The following is an 18,379-nucleotide window of genomic DNA, read 5'->3' on the forward strand; positions in this document are numbered from 1 at the left end:
ACCATCAAAGCCTCAGATAAAATTTTTTTAATAAAATTTCTAGGCTAACATGTGAAACTTAACCTGGAGATAAAACCTGGAGAAGAAAATTAAGTTTGAAGTGACAGACTCTTACTTTTCAGAGTATCTAAAATAATAAGCAGTAGATTCACCAATATAAAGTATAGTACCTATTTTTTTTAGTATAGTACCTTTAAATTAGAGATTTGGAACATTACAAGTTAGTTTGGAAGATAGTGTTTTGTTGCCTTGTAAAAGCTTAGAAAAGGGTATTCCCTCAGCAAAGAGAAATTATTTTATTGTCATTGATTAAAAAACAATGGTAACAGAAAGGTCTCTAGTGTCAACTTACAGGGCTTTATGTGGGATAACTTATTCATGCCAGTATTTTCTATAAAATTTTTTCAACTTTATTCTAGCCACTGCCCCCCACCCCAGCCTTCAGCATTCTAATTCACATTGGTAAAAGGCTGAGCACCTGTTGAAGCTCCCCTGAAGGAACTGCAGCAGACTAAGCTCACTAAAAATAAACAAGGAAAGCAAAACTCCTATGTAGTAGAATATTGGGATGAAATGGGCATTCTTACTTTGTTTCCATTTAACTCCCAATTTGTTTCCATTTACCCTCCATTTAACACATGGTATTGTGTCCCTGAGTCACTTAAAGAGAGAACATTATCTAAAAATGCAGACATGGTATCAGAAAGGCAAACGAAGGTAAGTGGAGGGCAGTACGTGTGAGATGAAAGCCTTCAAGACCAGTGACAGGCACTTTTTCCAATCCTCCCTTACCTTACTCCTGGAACCTAGCACAGGAATCCTCAGGAGATGTGGGGCAGCATGGTCACACAAGCCACCAAGAATAATAATGGAGATGAGTTCAGCTCACCCAGCTGAGCTTTCTTCAACCACAGGATCATTCTCTAGCTCAAAGCTCAGGGGAGAAACAATGTGAAAACTATGTTTTCTTAATCTGTCATTGTGTGGGACATTCATTTTTTTGCGAGGAAAAAATGAAAGATTCTGATCTCTACTGTTGTACAGGGAAAGATTTTCCAAAATAAGCATAGTAAGATATGGATGTCCACAAGTGAATTAGCATCCTAGATTTCAGTGAGTTGTCAAAGCTTAGGGAGTATGTTTATCCATCTCTCTGCAACCAGTATTGTGAATGAAATGGTTCTGGGGCTGGTTTGAAAAAGTATTGGAAATCCCTATTGTACACAGTCTGCCAGGGAATTTCTAAGAATGCTGAGTGGTGGAGGTACCTCCTTGTAGGTAGGAACTTATTGAACAGGGCATAGGAACTTGGTCCAAAGTTAATACAACATCCATGGAATGAGTCGTAAGATTAAGTTGTTAGGGCAACATGCTTACTACCTTTTAATACTTTAATAAGATTGGCCTGGGTCATTGCAAATACTCTAGCATGAACTTGCAGATACCAAGAGATGGAATGAAGGTGTGATCTGCCCCTGTTCACGTTATCTGCAGAGAGGATGGTGGATGCTCATTATTCATCCATGGATATCTGAACTCAGGAGCAGTTTCTTTGGTCTTGGAGGAAGAAACAAAGATAAAGATCTGATTTGTCACCAGAAGTTGCCTCTGTCTGAAAGTCCAGAGACTTGACTCCTTGGCACAGCTCTTGTCGGGACTAGCTGTGTAACCTTGGACAAACCATAAATTTCTTTCAGGCACAAGTTACTCAGTGGTCAGAAGAGGAGTTTTAATAGGTTGGTTGCTGAGGCCAGGGTCAGAACTAGATCTCAAGCTTCTCTAACTTGGGCAGGTTCTATAAGACCTGTTCTGTAGACCCGGGGAGTGTCATGGTAGATTTTCTTTGGTGTTAAAATGAATTAACCATCATAAGTTCCTCCATTTTCAGAAGAAATCAGTAATGTGGGCCACGGGTCTTAACCTAAAATTGGATGGACAGTCTTTTATTGTAACAGATGTGGAGAGGAAGAAATGCCCTAGTTTTGTTCGGTCCAATATGGCAGCCATGAGCCATGTGTGGCTAGTTGAATTTAAATTTAAATTAATTTAAATTAAATAAAAAATTTAGTTCCTCAATCATCCTAGCCCATTTCGAGTGCTCAGTAGCCACATGTGTCTGCTGTATTGGGCAGCACATACATGGAATTGCAGAAAGTTCTATTGGTCAACACTGTTTCAGACCTTTGCCCAGACCACAAACTGCAGCTATTTGTCCTCCCTTAGTGCAAGACATAGAAGTTTGTGCCCTCGGATGACTGTGTCCATCTTTAAGGAATGAAAGAATGTGTTAAAACTCACGTGGACAAAGAATTATAAGACACTCTTCAGGCAAAAGATGTTGGCATTGAGCAAGAGTTTGAGAGAGATGGGGAGGTTAAAGGAAGGAATTAGGAAACACCCAAACCATTCTGTGCCTTGAGCCTTGGCTAGTCCTGAGCTTCTGTAGAACACAGAGCCCCTAGAGGGGTGTTCCTCGAGATACACTCACCCTATGATCCCAGAGATGGAGAAGTATGAGGAAAGCAGGTCTCCCTTTATCCCCAGGAAATCAGGGACCCTCTCAGTACTCGAGGGTGGGGAAAAGTTAGTCATGTTGGGCTCATGTTTCAAAAGAGAAAGTTTTTACATAACTGGACTGGCAGGACAAGAAATGGTTCAGGCTTTCTGGAAATAGGTGAGAGGGATAAGCACTCTATCTAACAGCCAGCTCCTTAGGTGCAGGTCTGTGCAGTCAAAGCCAACGAATGTTTTAAGGCGTAAGCTTAAATATTTGTAAGAAAGCATCAGTGATATAAGGCTTTTCTACAGATTAGGCACCCTGGTTCTGCCTTCAGCCCTGCTGGCTAGGGGGCCATGCCAATGGGGAAAGGAAGAAATCAGAGGCAGGTGGCAAAAAGTGTAATTTTAGCTGCTGTCTGAAAGTCACCTGTGAAGGGAATCACCTTTCTCTTCTGGACCCACTTCCAGGTGCAGCTGCAGGGGACGATACTGAAGATGCTAGCACCGAGTTCACGGACAGCATCGAGGAGGAGGCTGCCCACAATAGCCACCAGCAAGTAAGTCCAAGTCAGGTTCTGGGTTCCCAGGGTGGAGGGCTCAGAGCCCTTTGGGGTCTGGTGGTCTCCTGCAGCCCTTGTGAGCCTAGAGGAAGAAGCTATCTTTTTATAAAAACCACTTCCCAGTCTTCCTTCCGCCCTCCCTGAGCTTCCCAGCCACCTTGCCAGCCAACCCCTACCCTCATTCCACTTTTCTCCAATCCACTTTTTTTTTTTTTTTACTCTTTCTCTCTCTTACCCCTCCTTCCCACCTTTGCCCCTCTGTGCCATCTATAGCTATAGCTTCAGAAGAAGGTTTACTTACAAGAACATGGACAGTTCCCCTCTTGGGTTTTTGTATCTGAAACACACCACAGAAGACAGGGAGTCATCGGAGGGCTGCTTGGGGAGGTGGCAGGCCTAAGACCTGCTTCAGGAGAGTGCTCTCTGAGAACCTCCAAGATGATTGGAATGCTTCCAAAGCAGGGATCTGTCTTGGTGAAAGCTCGTTACACAAAAGAGAAGTCTGTTGGGCAACCTGACAGACCACCCAGGTTGGGACACATCAGTGACCAGCAGGTGACACTTCAAGAGCAAGCCCCCATCAAACCTCAGAACTTGGTACCCAAGGCTGAAACACTGTTCCCACCAGCCGTCAGTGAAGGTGTAACCAGCATGTTCGAAAGCTCAAGAGTTGAATATCCTGGACCTCAGAGATTAAGTCACTGACAGTGATCCCATTGCACTCACTGGCCCTCCTATGTGTCTCCTCCTTGCATAGTGACACTTAGCAATCACATCTCCTACATGTGAGTCTCTGAGTTATTAAGGAGAAAGTGGATCATTGGTATCCATCCTTCTGCAGAAGTAGCTGGGCTTTTCCAGTGGTAGCTTCCTTGGAGCTATTAGAAAAACTGCTGGGAAAATGAGGCTTTCTAGGTCTGCCTCTTTATCTCCTGTACAAGAAAAAGAGGAGACCAACAAAAAGAACTACATGAGCATTCCTCAAATCTCACTGGACTTGGCATAGTCTTTGGCTCTTGAGGACATGAGCAGTTAGTTGTCTGGGCTACCTCATGTCCTCAACACCATTTCTTTACCTTCTACCAAGATCCACTTTTTGTTACTCTAGCCATACCTGACCCTTACTTCTCCCTTAAATTCTTGCATGAGTTCCACTTCTCCTTTTGCTTGAACAGCTTCTTCTAACTCCTTCTAACCAATGCTTGTGACTTTAATTATGTATACTGCTGCCTCTCCAGACAGATCCCTCTGCCTTGCACTCCTTAATGTCACTGAGGAGCTTTGGGGAGAAGAGAGGGATCTGCAAGATAAACAAATGTCCACTCTAAGAGTTAGATTGGGAAGTCAACTGGTCACTGGTGGTTATTGCTGCTGTGGACAGGATTAGCTTCAGAAAAAGTGAACCAGAGACACAGATGTGAAGACAGCCAGATTCCTTCCTATAGCATAGCATGGAGCAAATGACCAGACCACATACTGAGAAGGTCATTTCAACCCTGGAATAAACCTTTACATTGGGGCATGTGTATTTCCCTTGCAATGGCTGCCCTATTATGTGGCAGAATTACTTAATAAATTATTAGTTAACCTTTGGATTAGGGCTTGACTCATGATAGACAAATTTATATACCTGCTGGATGAAGACTATCTTGGGAAAGCATCATTTTCTTTCCATCACCTTTCCTTGAAAATCAGTCTCCAGTTTTGGGTAGGAGGAACCATGGTGTATGAAATCATTGTAAATTCACTTCAACTTTTCTGGAGTTTGAGGGTGTGACTCTCCTGCTGCCAAATAAATAAAGCTTGTTTTGCCATAACTGTTTTGTGTCCAGATTCTCAAAACTCTGTTTGCTGGTTTCCGGGGAATTAGGCTCTGAGTTCCTCCTTGCTGTGTCCTTGGAAGGTAAACTTTACTCAACACCAGGCTACCTTCCTACCTCAGGCATACACAGACTTCCCCTAACAAACAAATCCCACTTTGTGTTCCTTCTAAGGCAAGAGCTATCTTTTAGCCAAAGCAAGTTGCTGCATCCTTATTTTTAGACTCACTCACATCAGGAAGTCTCAAGTCTGGCTATGTTGGTAATTTTCCCCAGGTATCTTCCACAAAATCCCATTCTCGAGCAAATGTAAGGTCTGTAATAAATAACTAGGAAATGCCTGTGAAATGAATCAAGCATTGCCTTTCTTCATCTGAACTTGTGCAGTGGAAAAAAAGTTAATCAAGAATCAAGATTCCAATGCAATGAAAGAGAAAAAAGTCAGTAGACTTAGTGTGAAGAACTTGAGAAAAAATCATTAATGCCCTTCACGCATGTGAGAACTGATTTACATTGTGAGACATATGTCATAGGGTAAAAACAAAACAACTCGATTCAAACAAGAGATCAGATGTGCACATAGATTTCTGTAGGGTAAAAGGAAACCCAGCATACACACAAAAGGTTTAATTATACCATGGAAGCAATAGAACAGATTAATTAGGAAATGACCAGTGGGGAGGAACCTGTAAGAGATATAATTAACAACAGACCTAAAGGATTCATACTACCACCACACATACTGAAAGCCCTGGGGTTTTATTTGGGGAAAATATAGAAATATCACCTTTCTATAGATGAGAAAGAAAAACTGATTAAAAAGCTAGATTCTGAGTCATTTTTCATGCATTTACATTTCAACTTTAAAGATAAGTTAGCCTAAAGTAAGCTCCCTTTGACACAGAACCCAAATTAGCCTGGAAACAAATCATAGCTCTATTTTCTAATTTTAAAGGGGGAAATTAGACCAGGTGTACCTTCAGGCCCTTTCTGGTATTGACATTCCGTGGTTCTTAATTTTTTCTTTTTAAAGAAACTAGGTATATTTAAATCAATGGAAGATAACATACATTCAGAAGGCAGTTTAAAAATAGGTATAGCGGGGGCACCTGGGTGGCTCAGTTAGTTGGGCATCCAGCTCTTGATCTCAGCTCAGGTCTTGATCTCGGGGTCATGAGTTCAGGCCCTATGTTGGCTCCTTGCTGGGTGTGGAGCCTACTTAAAAAAAAAAAAAAAAAGATAGGCATCATTAAAGTGAGTTTTTTTTTTTTTTTAGATTTTATTTATTTGAGAGAGAGAGCATGAGCATGGGGGTGGGGGAGGGGGAGAGGGATAAGCAGACTTCCCTGCTGAGCTGGGAGCCCGATATGGGGCTCAATCCCAGGACCTCAGGATCATGACCTGAGCCAAAGGCAGACGCTTGACCGAATGAGCCACCCAGGTGCCCCGAAGTGAGATGTTATTTTTAAACAGAAGGAACACTTAGGTTTTAGAGAAGAATAAAGTGCCCATATTCAAAGCTGATGGCAATGTTTATTTATTTTTTTTAAAGGGTTCATTTATTTATTTGAGAGAGAGCACAAGCAGGGGCAGAGGGGGAAGCAGACTCCCCACTGAGCAGGGAGCCCGATGTGGGGCTCGATCCCAGGACCCTGAGATCATGACCTGAGCTGAAGACAGACACTTAACCTGACTGATCTACCCAGGCACCCCGGCAATGTTTATTTTAGTTAAATTAGTTGGAAAGGGTTTATACAGAAAGGTAACATCACATGGTTGAAATGAAGGGTTGAGGTCCAAAATTTTCAAAAGTGGTCTTATCCAGTCCCCCTTTCTTTATCTTGTCCCAAGTGCTTGATGGCACACGCGGAGATAGGCCAGTCTAACTGAGCCCGGCAGCAGAGCCAGGGAGACAAATGTCAGGCTCGGAACCCTAGGAATGCCTGGGAAATGAGCAACTGTGTCTATGCATCTTTCTTCATTATCTCTTTGCAACCTCAACTGCTGTTCTACTAAACGCCATGGCACATACATATGGTGCACCCATGCCGTGAATCGACTCTACCCATACAGCCTAGGTCTCACCATGCTCAGTTACAAGCAGAAGTTTATGGCTTTGTGCCAGGCCAAGCAGCTCTCTCGATCATTGATCCATTGAAGCTGCTCAGGGCCCTGTTCTGTTCAATATATTTGTGACCTGAATGAAGGTATAAAGCATATAATTAATTCTACAAATCATCCCCAACTGAGTGGCTACTACTTGATTTGTGGAGATGCACATAAAATATTTTGAGGACTTGGATCATTGAGAAATGACTCTGGATAGCCAGAATGAATTTACCAGTGACAAGTACAAGTCACACTATTTTTTTTTTTTAAGATTTTATTTATTTATTTGACAGAGAGAGACACAGCGAGAGAGGGAACATAAGCAGCGGGAATGGGAGAGGGAGGAGCAGGCTTCCCGCAGAGCAGGGAGCCCGATGCGGGGCCCGATCCCAGGACCCTGGGATCACGACCCAAGCTGAAGGCAGATGCTTAATGACTGAGCCACCCAGGCGCCCCCAAGTCACAGTATTAATACAGATAGAAGAAACCGCATGAGCCAGAAATAGCTGTGGGAGAGAGGTGGGAAGCTGGGGGATCAAAATGGACCCGAAGCTAAGTAGAACCCCAAAGTGCAGTTAACGGAGAGGAGAAAGAAGCAACGTGGCATTGGGATGTATTAAGATAAATATTGGACGGATGGACAAGAAATGCTTGCACTAAAATACTTAGTCATACACTGAGTGGGTTCTCAGACCCAGGTTTTGGTTTCTAAACTTTTATAAGTGTGGGGGAACCTGGAGAGGAACCCAAGATGAACAATAAAGTCTTTAAAAAACTCTCCTTTGAGGAAAAGCTACGTGATCTGCTTGAGTTGATGCACGGAAGAGTAACTTCAGGAGTATCCACAAAACATAGAAAGGTGTTGGGAAGTTATTTCCACCTTTTTTTCCTCTCAGGTGCTGAGATTTGTAGAGAGAGTTGGCCTGGCAGCATCAGCACGAGGGTGATAGCCAACAAGTGGGCAGGTGGTCTCACTTAACTTCTCCGTAGTTACAGGGCGGGATTCTCCTGCTGCCGGTGAAATTAAGCTGCTGTTTTACCTGTAGCTGAGTGCCTTCCATTTTAGTCTTCCTTTTTAGGGCCTGAGGTGCAGGTTTGGTCTTATGCTTTGAGAGCTGGTGTCTCAAACCGAGATCTTTGTAGTCAAGGACTCCGATGTTGTGGCGTCAAGGAAGTTTCCTGTCTTGTAAGAAGCCTCTCAGGGGACTCTGTCCCCCAGGAAGAGAAGAATCACAGCATCCACACTCTCCAGTCCTGTGTAAACATCATGTGTTTGCATTGGGTTTTTATTTATGATGTGCTTGTGTGTTTTTCTCACCCACATCTGGATGCTGCTCTTCCTGCCCATGGCGGCAATCACCCCTGCTCTCTTGTGTCCTCCCCACCCAGGCCAGTCTCCAGGGCCCTTATGGCTGAGAAGTCCTTAGGGTGAGCTCATTTTAGGGCTGCCTTTTTTGTTCCCATTAAAGGCTGTTTTTGCAGGGTGCCCGGGTGGCTCCGTTGTTAAACATCTGCCTTCGGCTCAGGTCGTGATCCTGGGGTCCTGGGATCAGCCCCGAATCGGGCTCCCTGCTCGGCAGGAAGCCTGCTTCTCCCTCTCCCTCTGCTGTTCCCCTGCTTGTGTGCCCTCTCTCTCTGTGTCGCTCTCTGTGAAATAAATAAATCTTAAAAAAAAAAAAAAAGGCTGCCTTTGCAATCTGATGTTCCTCTAGGATCCTCTTTCATGACCTAACTTCTTTAAATTATGATTTTCTTTCAGCTCATCAAGGTGGCCTTGGAGAAGAGCCTGGCAGCCGTGGAGACCCAGAATGCATGTCTTCCCCCTCCTTCCTCAACAGGAGGGGACAGTCACAGAGGTCTTCAGGAGGAAATGCTCCACCTGAGGGCTGAGATCCACCAGCACTTAGAGGAGAAGAGGAGAGCTGAGGGGGAACTGAAGGAGCTAAAGGCTCAAATTGAGGAAGCAGGATTCTCCTCTGTTGCCCACATCAGGTAGGACACCGCCCAGAGGAGGAGAGCCTGCCCATCGAGAGGCCACTGGAGCCAAGGAGTTCACCCCACTGCAGTCAAGGCATTTGTGCTGCTGTAGGGCTTCTTGGTCCACATGCCAAACTCCATGCGTTAATGGTTCAAATTCTTTAGAGACAACTCAGTAATACTGGATAATGGTGATCATTCAAACGATTTAAATCTGGTCTTAATTCGGTCTAATAGTGCCCATTATTAGCCACATAGTCACGAGTGAAAATCTCCCAGCTGTATGCCAGGTATTGCTCTTTTGCACTGACTGGAACATATTGAGGAAGGTCCTACTGCCCATGACGCTTCACTGCTGCATGTGGAACCAGAATAGTCCATGAGAGAGGAGGATTTATACAGGGGCCCCTTCATCTCCCCTCAGCTCTCTCTTAACAGCATGAATCCCTAAATCATGGAATAGCAATTTTCATCATCTCTGCTGTTTTGTTAACTTTACAAAAGTGGCATATAGCTGATTCATTGGTTAGATTGGCCACTCTGTGTTTGTTTAAAGATTTTGTTTGTTTATTTGACAGAGAGAGACACAGCGTGAGAGGGAACACAAGCAGGGGGAGTGGGAGAGGGAGAAGCAGGCTTCCCGCGGAGTAGGGAGCCCAATGCGGGGCTCGATCCCAGGACCCTGGGATCATGACCTGAGCTGAAGGCAGACGCTCAACGACTGAGCCACCCAGACTTCCCTGTTTTTTTTTTTTTTTATTATTCATTTATTTGAGAGAGAGACAGAGATAGTGAGGGAACACAGGCGGGGAGGAGAGAGAGAAGTAGACTGCCTGCTGAGCAGGGAGCCTGACACAGGGCTCGATTCCAGGACCCTGGGATCATAACCTTAGCCGAAGGCAGATGCTTTTTTTTTTTTTAAAGATTTTATTTATTCATTTGACAGAGAGAGACAGTGAGAGCAGGAACACAAGCAGGCCTCCCGCTGAGCAGGGAGCCCGATGTGGGACTCAATCCCAGGACCCTGGGATCATGACCTGAGCCGAAGGCAGATGCTTAACGACTGAGCCACCCAGGCGCCCCCGAAGGCAGATGCTTAACCAACTGAGCCACCCTGGCGTCCCTGGCCACTCTGTTTTTAATGGCATTTTTTCAAAAGATGCTTGGAGAACATGCTGATGATGTAGGGCTAATCTGTTCATTCATTCATTCATCCCTGAGGGTCATAATCATTGTGGGCCTGTTGTTTAGAACACAGCAATGCAAGTGTACAATTTCTAACTCATGCCCTATTGTTTCCCTGCCTATTAGGTGCCACTTAAACGTCCCCAAGTCATAGAATAATATTAGCGCTGAAAAGGACCTTGGCATGTAGCCTAATCCTTATTTCACAGTCAAGGAAAGTCCAGTCCAAAAAGTTCTAGCAACTTGCTCAAAGTTGCGTATTAGTCTATGGCTAGACCCCTGCCTCCCAATTTTTAATATCTAAGCCTTTTCTTCTATGCTGTATACTTTGTCGAACAATCTTGGAAATATTCTTGTGATCAACCTTCATGCTGGGTTTTTTTTTTACTCTGAATTATCATATTTCTTTTTTCTTTTTTTTAAGGGAAAGAGTGAGCGAGAGCATGCATGCAAGGAGGGGGAGGGGTAGAAGGAGAGGGAGAGAGAATCTTAAGCAGGCTCCATGCCTGGCACGGAGCCTGATGTGGGGCTCAATCTCACAACCCTGAGCTCATGACCTGAGCTGAAATCAAGAGTCAGATCTTAACCGACTGAGTCACCCAGGCACTCCCATGATATTTCTTTCTACTGAAGTGAAATTCTACTTAAGTGAAAGCATAAGTTGTTGTTGTTTTTAAACAAGCTCTATGCCCAGCGTGGGGCTTGAACTCACAACCTCAAGATCAAGAGTCGCATGGTCTGCTGACTGAGCCAGCCAATTCAGGATTCTAAGACACCCAATCTAGGGAGATACCCACCTGCTAATCCTTCCAGGTGTGAATTACTAGTCTCCTTTGCCTCTTCTAGTCAGCAGTTCTCAATTTAGCATGCTTAAGGATCAGCTGCAGAACTTAAGTAAAATGTAGATCCATAGGCCTTAGCTCTAAAGTTTTTTTGTTGTTTTTTTTTAACAAGCACCTCATAGGATTCTGATGTTAGTACTTTTCAGGTCTGCAGCTGGTATAGCAGAATAAAATGATCCTCTGCCGCAGACCCTGAGCTGACCGGCCATATATGCAATTTCATTTAAGCATCCAGTGACTCCACTAGGTACGGGTTATCCTTATTTTATATAAAAGGAGACGGAGGCTCAAAGAGGTTAAGTGAACTGTCTATTTAAATGAATTGCCTTGTTAAAGCCATGTTTTTTTGTTTTTTTTTTATCACTTCCATCCAACCCTGGTGAAGGGTTTTGTGGGAAGAAAGGATGGAGTCTAGGATGTCTTGGTGAAAATTAGTTGTTTATCCATTTTATTTCTTATACAAATATGAATGTTTTTCGTGGTAGGCACTGTGAAGGCCCTGGGGATACAGGGTGAACAGGGCAGAGAGTCCCTGACCTCATAAAGATGATCTATCACAAGAGCTAGACATAAAGCAAATAATTACAGAAGTACATTTGATTGTAGTTCTGATTGGTATTATTTATTTCTTATTTTCCTAGGTCCCAATTTCTCATCCAGTGGTTGAAAACTGACCAATGATAATTAATAGAATTGTAGAACCCATAATAACTTTGTCCCAGGCAAGGTCTTCCTTATTTTTTTTTCTTAACACTGTAAGTACCCTTGTTTATTCCAGAGGCCACTGAAAATTAGAACATGAGGCTGAGGGGGCATCTGGGTGGCTCAGTCGGTTGAGCTTCTGCCTTTGACTCGGGTCATGATCTCAGGGTTCTGGGACTGAGTCCCGTGTGGGGCTCCCTGCTCAGCGGGGAGCCTGCTTCTCCCTCTCCCTCTGCCTGCCGCTACTTGTGCTCTCTTGCTCTCTCTCTCTAACTCAAATAAATAAAATCTTAAAAAAAAAAATGAGGCTGAATGACCAAAGACAACTTGACAAGGTGTGTTGAGTCCAAGATTTTTAGGGATTGTGTTGCCACCAAGTAGCTGTGGTAGTGCGGGCAAGTCTCTCTTCCTGAGTTTTGGTTTCCTTGTCTATAAAATAAGGGAGCCCTTGTTGGTCTCTGAAGTTGCTTCACGTTTTGGGGTGTCTCTGAGTCTCTGCTGGACCAAGATGGGAGCTACAGGAATTGAGGCCGAGAGAGGAGCCAGCCGCTCATTGTGTGTGTGTGTGTGTGTTTCCTGCAGGAACACCATGCTGAGCCTTTGCCTTGAGAATGCAGAGCTGAAAGAGCAGATGGGAGAAGCAATGTCTGATGGATGGGAGATTGAGGAAGACAAGGAGAAGGGCGAGGTGACAGTGGAAACTGTGGTAGCCAGAGTGGGTCTGAATGAGAATAGCCTTCAGGCTGAGTTCAGAAAGCTCCAGGGAAAACTGAAGAATGCTCACAACATCATCAACCTCCTCAGAGAACAGCTGGTGCTGAGCAGCAAGGACGGGAATAGTAAGCTTAGTCCAGAGCTCCTTGCGCCCCTGGCCCGGGAGATCGACAGAATGAACACAGAGCTGGTCGGTTCTCCTGAGAAGCCCCAACACCAAGAAGAGGAGCACGTGACCATAAGGCCCTGCCCCAGACCCCAGAGCCTTGACCTTGGGACTCCCCTCACCGTGGATGGCCACCAAGTAAGTGTGGGATTAGATGGAATGAAAGACCTGTGGAGAAGGGCTGGAGGTAACAGTTCTGCCCCCGTGGGTCAGAAGGGACTGAGACAAGGGCACCTTTGCCCCCCAAGTAGTGGTAATAATGGTCCTCACACGTTCAGCCTTTAGAAAAGTTTTTACAGCATTATCTCATAAATATTACTTGGGTAATTAATTTTTCATAAATATTTCTTCAGCGCTTAATTTTCCAGATAACGCACCAGGCATTGGGCAGAAGGCAGCAAGCCCTGGTCTCTGCCCCATAAGTACTCGGTACGGTGGGGAAAGATGGCACAAAACAGATCATTTCAATGGGATGCTTATAGGGATGCCTGGGGGTTAAGGCAGCCCAGACAAGTGGTGTGTTATGACATCTCTCCTTATCACTGCCATTTTCGTCACAGCTCATCCCAGGTGTCTGTTCCTGAGCCACAGGAAGGGCTATCGGGATCCTCGTAAGGGGAGGGGCTCTGCTGAGTATTGAGTAAATGGAGCCTATAGAGGATTTGGGGGCGGGGAACAAGGGTGGGGCAGGAGCACAGGGAGAGATGAGGAGAGGTTTCTACCCCCCCTCTTTTCAACCCCTGAACCAGTGTTTATTGAGAGCTTCTCAGTGGACTCTACTGGCACTGTACCATGTGCTGTAGATACAGAGATGAATAAAACATTATCCTAGCTCTGCAGGAGCTCAGAGCTGGAAAGCAAGCCACTACCAAATGGCGTGAGGAATGCTGTAACAAACCCATGAATAAAGTCCACAGGGTTCAGAAAGGGAAGGGGCCGTGACTGCCTGGTCCCTGTGCTGGCTCTTTTCACAGCTGGATAACCGGTCCCAGGCCCGAGACCCTGGGCCTCAGTCAGAATTCAGCCTTCTGGGATCCACCAAGCACCTGCGCTCTCAGCTGGCTCAATGCAGACAACGCTATCAGGATCTCCAGGAGAAGCTGCTGATATCAGAAGCCACGGTCTTTGCCCAGGCCAACCAGCTGGAGAAATACAGAGTCATGCTTAGTAAGTCTTAGGTTCACCATCACCAGGGCGTCTGTCTTCTCACTGAGAAGCTACATGCTTTGCAGACTTCCCTTTTCTTCCCCAGCCTCAAAACAAATTTAATCCTGACCAGGGTCCTAGAACTGTGGAAATGGATATTTAACTTCAGTGTTTGCACCTGGCAGAGAAGAATAAAGAACAAAGCAAGTTTGCAGTGAGCATATAGGGAGGAAATGGGCTAACATCTAGGTTTGCTGATTTCTGGTATAGTCAGCAAAATGCTTTACGTCTCTCAACATATACTGATGGTTTCTCTCTTCCTCTTGGCACCAAATCCTATTCTTCAAAAATACATCCTCACCATTGGTTTAGAATCCATGCTTTTGAATAGAACTTCCTGCGGTGATGGAAATGCTTATGAAGCACGTGAAATGTGGCTAGTTCAACTTGGGAGTTTTATCTAATTTTAATTAATTTAAAATGAAGTAGTCACATTTGGCTAGTAGCTATCTTATAGAACAGTATGGATCTCGATGTTTTAGGACTCTAAATTAGTTCAGCTCCATTCACGTGTTTACTGAGCCTCTGTGGATAAAGCCCTTGCTAGTTTCACTGGGGCTTCTAGGGATGATAATATATATAATACCCAACCTAAAGATGTCTGGTCCCCACAAAACCTCAGTTGTTGTAGTGAGATCATCAGTGGCAGACATGGGCTCATCCTGGTGGAAGAAGTCCTGTCTGGAGTGGGTAGTCTCTTCTCCCACTTGAGTCCAAAGAAGCATCCATCCCACTCTGCCTTTGACCTCCCTGCCCCCTGAGGGCTAAGGCATGTGCCACTGAGGTTGAGGGGGTATGTGGGACCTTCAGAGCCTCTGTGACGCCCTCTGTCTCTTCCTGAGCAGGTGAATCCTTGGTGAAGCAGGACAGCAAGCAGGTGCAAGTGGACCTCCAGGATCTGGGCTATGAGACCTGCGGCCGAAGTGAGAATGAGGCTGAGCGGGAGGAGAGCACCAGTCCCGGTAGGAACACAAGGGCAGGGCTCACCTGGCCTCCCTGGAGTCGGCCTTCATATCCAGCAGCTGCTGGCCAGTCCCACACCTGAAGAGGAGTAGGGCTGAGGGGTTATTGTAGACTGAAGGGGACCCAGGACCAGTGAGGCACGGGAAGCTTAGCAGAGAACTCTTGTCCAACACGAGGCTGAGTATGAGTTGGAACGTCTCTAATTAGTTTTCAACATACTGCTGTTAATTAAAAGAAGAAAGTTTTATCCAACAGATGATCATCTGACTTTTTAATGAAGAGACCAGATGAGCTTTTGCAGATATGCAAACCCTAAGCTAAAAAACCTGTTTTTCCATCATAGAAGGACTTTGACTGTAGGGACACCCACCAAACTGAAATGGAGAAAAGAGAAAACACTTAGTGCAGTAGAAGGTGACTGTACCTGACCTGCAGGGCTGTTGAGGGGATAAGAAATACCATGTTTGAACGCTAGTAAAGCATGGGCCTGAATAAAGTAACCACCTCAACTTCTGCTCTAGTAATTCCTATCCCCAGCACCAAAGCTACCTCCAGCTACAGCAGCAGGAGAGGTGTAGCTTTATTCAGGAAGATGTCTTTGTCTTTTCTCAGAGTGTGAGGAGCACGACAGCCTCAGGGAAACAGCCCTGGTGGAGGGGCGCCTGGGCTCACCAGCGGCCAGCCCCCCGGGAACGAAGCCCTTGGAGAGCCCTCGAGGGAAGCAGGAGGAGTTCCAGGCATCTGGAAAGTCGGAAGACATCTCTGTCCTACAAAAGGACATCAGAGACCTGAAGGCCCAGCTGCAGAATGCCAACAAGATCATTCAAAACCTCAAGAGCCGGGTCCGGTCCCTCTCGGTTACAAGTGACTATTCATCTAGTCTGGAGAGACCGCGAAAGCTGAAGGCCATTGGCACCCTCCAGGGATCTTCACCTCATAGTGTCACTGACGAGGATGAGGGGTGGCTGTCTGATGGCACTGGAGCTTTCTACCCCCCGGGGCTTCAGGCTAAAAAGGATCTGGAGAGTCTGATCCAGAGAGTGTCCCAGCTGGAGGCCCAGCTCCTGAAAACTGGAGTGGAAGGGAAGCTGGCAGAGGAGCTGAGATCAGCCTCATGGCCTGGGTAAGGGGGGCACTCTTTGGACCCTTATTTGGTTGGTGACGTCTAAGTTTGTGTTGGAGGTGAGCTAGCCCAGGCAGGTAGAAGAGAGAACCCATTGGGGCGATCAGAAGAGCGCCTACTTAAATGCTAGGCCTAGGGGCGCCTGGGTGGCTCAGTTGGTTAAGTGACTGCCTTCGGCTCAGGTCATGATCCTGGAGTCCCGGGATCCAGTCCCGCATCGGGCTCCCTGCTCAGCGGGGAGCCTGCTTCTCCCTCTGACCCCCCCCCTTCATGTACTCTCTCTCTCTCTCTCTCTCTCATTCTCACTCTCTCAAAATAAATAAATAAATCTTTAAAAAAAATAAATAAATGCTAGGCCTAGATCCGAAGGAAGGTCAGTAGGCCCTGCTGGGAGACACCAGTCTCTGGGATTTCCTCTCAGGAGTCTATTAGTAAAGCGACCGGATATGTGGTGTAGCAGGAAGACTGGAGCCAGACTGCCTGGGTCTGAATCCTAGCTCTGGCACTTTCTAGCCATACAACTTACTTAGACTCTCTGGGCCTCTTTCCTTACCTATTAAACGAGGAGGGTAAGAGAACCTATCTCAGTGGGTGGTTTATTGGATTTAAGTGAATTAGTACAAGTGCTTATAATTGTCTAACATACATTCAGCTCTCAGTACTACTTACATAACTGTTACTGATACTTTGTGTTGAAAAACACTGGGTAGACTTCTATCTGGGTCTCTGTCCTTGTTATCTCTACTGAGTATCAAACCATCCAAAACCTTAGTGGCCTCAAACAATAATTTACGTGGATTGAGGGGGCCCGGCAGGATGGCTCTCGCTTGGGGGGTGGGGTCTCTCCTGGGACTGCCATCCGATGGTGGCTGGCGCTGGACATAGCTTCTTCCTTCACGCGTCTGGAGATGTGGTGCTCCTTGGCTTCTCTCTTTCCCCCGTGGCTTCTTGTCTTCCAGGGTCTTTCTTCCTGGGATGGGCCTCTCATGGGATGGTGGTCTCAGGGTAGTTCTACTTCTACACGACAGCTGGCTTCCAACAGACAGGAAGTAGATGTTGCCAGGACAGTTAAGAGCTACTCCCGTTCTTCGCACAGTGTCACTTCCATCATTATCTCGGTCACAGTGGTCACAGAGCTTGCCCACATTTAAGGAGGTGGAGAATAGCTTCTACCTGCTAATGAGAGAAGGGGCAAAGGCACATTGTGAAACATCGTGTGGCACAGGAACTTGCGTAGCGGTCATCTTGGCAAAATACAGTCTGCCGTAATATAGATGGTCTTCCAAATAGAAGGCATTTAAGAGCCTATCTAGACTTAGGATTAAGTGATTCTTCCCCCCCCCCCCCCCCCGCCCAAGTTCATGTATTTATTTATTTTACGTAATCTCTCCACCCAACGTGGGGCTTGAACTCCTGACCCTGATATCAAGAGTCGCGTGCTCTTCCAACTGAGCCAGCCAGGTGTCCCAGGATTGATTCTAATCACTGAATTTATTTTTATTTATTGTGTTTATTGAGTACTCAGTAAATACATTTAGTGTTTCTTGAGTATCAACTGTGAATCTACACTCTCCTAGTCCTGTGAGGAATGTAAAATTTGGCACTGTATTTACCTCCACAGGACTTAGGATTCTCCTGGATGTCTGACTAACATATACAAAACAGTGTAAGAGCAATGACACACTAAATTGATGTCATGTATTAGAGTGGGATTTACTCTTAAATACCTTCTTTGGTCTCTGTACCAGAATTCAGCCTGGGGGAGCTCCTTAGAGATGTTCTCACGAAAATCTCTACCGAAGGCCCATAATTTAACATTCACTCGTTTTCATTCTTACTTTTTCCTCTTGTTTCCTGTATTAGGAAATATGATTCCCTGATTCAGGATCAGGCCCGAGAGCTGTCATACCTACGCCAGAAGATACGAGAAGGGAGAGGTATCTGTTATCTTCTCACCCAGCATGCAAAAGATACAGTAAAATCTTTTGAGGACCTTCTTAGGAGTAATGATATTGACTACTACCTGGGGCAGAGCTTCCGGGAGCAGCTTGCCCAGGGAAGCCAGCTGACAGAGAGGCTTACCAGCAAACTCAGCACCAGTAAGTTGGCCCCACAGAGCTTTGGCACACACTCGGTCACTCCCACAGCCCCAGGCCCAGGTGGCCACCACAGCTCCAGCACGGCCTTTTAACCCAGGGTCCTGCTTCCACTTCATTTCCTGGGGCCATTACAGGATCAGGACTGGGGAGCATTGAGGAGGAACACAGGGTTGGGGAGGTCATGATTGCAGTGGCAGAAACTAGAGCACTTGTGGCAAGTGACCTTTAGGGAAGCAGGCTGTGTCCATCCAGTGCTAAGGGGGAGAAAGGGAGAAGAGATCGGAGGACCTTATCATAGTGAAAAGAGCCTGACCTGAGAATTGCAAGACCCAAGCGGTGGCCTAGATGCCACCATTAGCTTGCTTTGGGCAATGGCTTAGCCTTTCAGTGTCTGTCTCTTTGTTTATTGCGTGG

The 18,379-nt window shown here is 45.8% G+C and overlaps 1 protein-coding gene across 12 annotated transcripts in view; it reads left to right on the forward strand.

Moving 5' to 3' along the window:
* Positions 1-18,379, forward strand: part of LOC113911597 (phosphodiesterase 4D interacting protein) — a 214,979-nt gene that overhangs the window by 169,937 nt on the left and 26,663 nt on the right. For all 12 annotated transcript variants that reach the window (XM_027574401.2, XM_035727313.1, XM_027574414.2 and 9 more), the window contains 7 exons: positions 2,968-3,056; positions 8,748-8,980; positions 12,277-12,712; positions 13,549-13,741; positions 14,626-14,742; positions 15,356-15,866; positions 17,730-17,965. In XM_027574401.2, the coding sequence (XP_027430202.2) occupies positions 2,968-3,056; positions 8,748-8,980; positions 12,277-12,712; positions 13,549-13,741; positions 14,626-14,742; positions 15,356-15,866; positions 17,730-17,965 (1,815 nt within the window). The remainder of the gene's footprint in view (positions 1-2,967; positions 3,057-8,747; positions 8,981-12,276; positions 12,713-13,548; positions 13,742-14,625; positions 14,743-15,355; positions 15,867-17,729; positions 17,966-18,379) is intronic.

The sequence above is a fragment of the Zalophus californianus genome, chromosome 4, assembly GCF_009762305.2.
Source record: "Zalophus californianus isolate mZalCal1 chromosome 4, mZalCal1.pri.v2, whole genome shotgun sequence".
Classification (NCBI taxonomy): Eukaryota; Metazoa; Chordata; class Mammalia; order Carnivora; family Otariidae; genus Zalophus; species Zalophus californianus.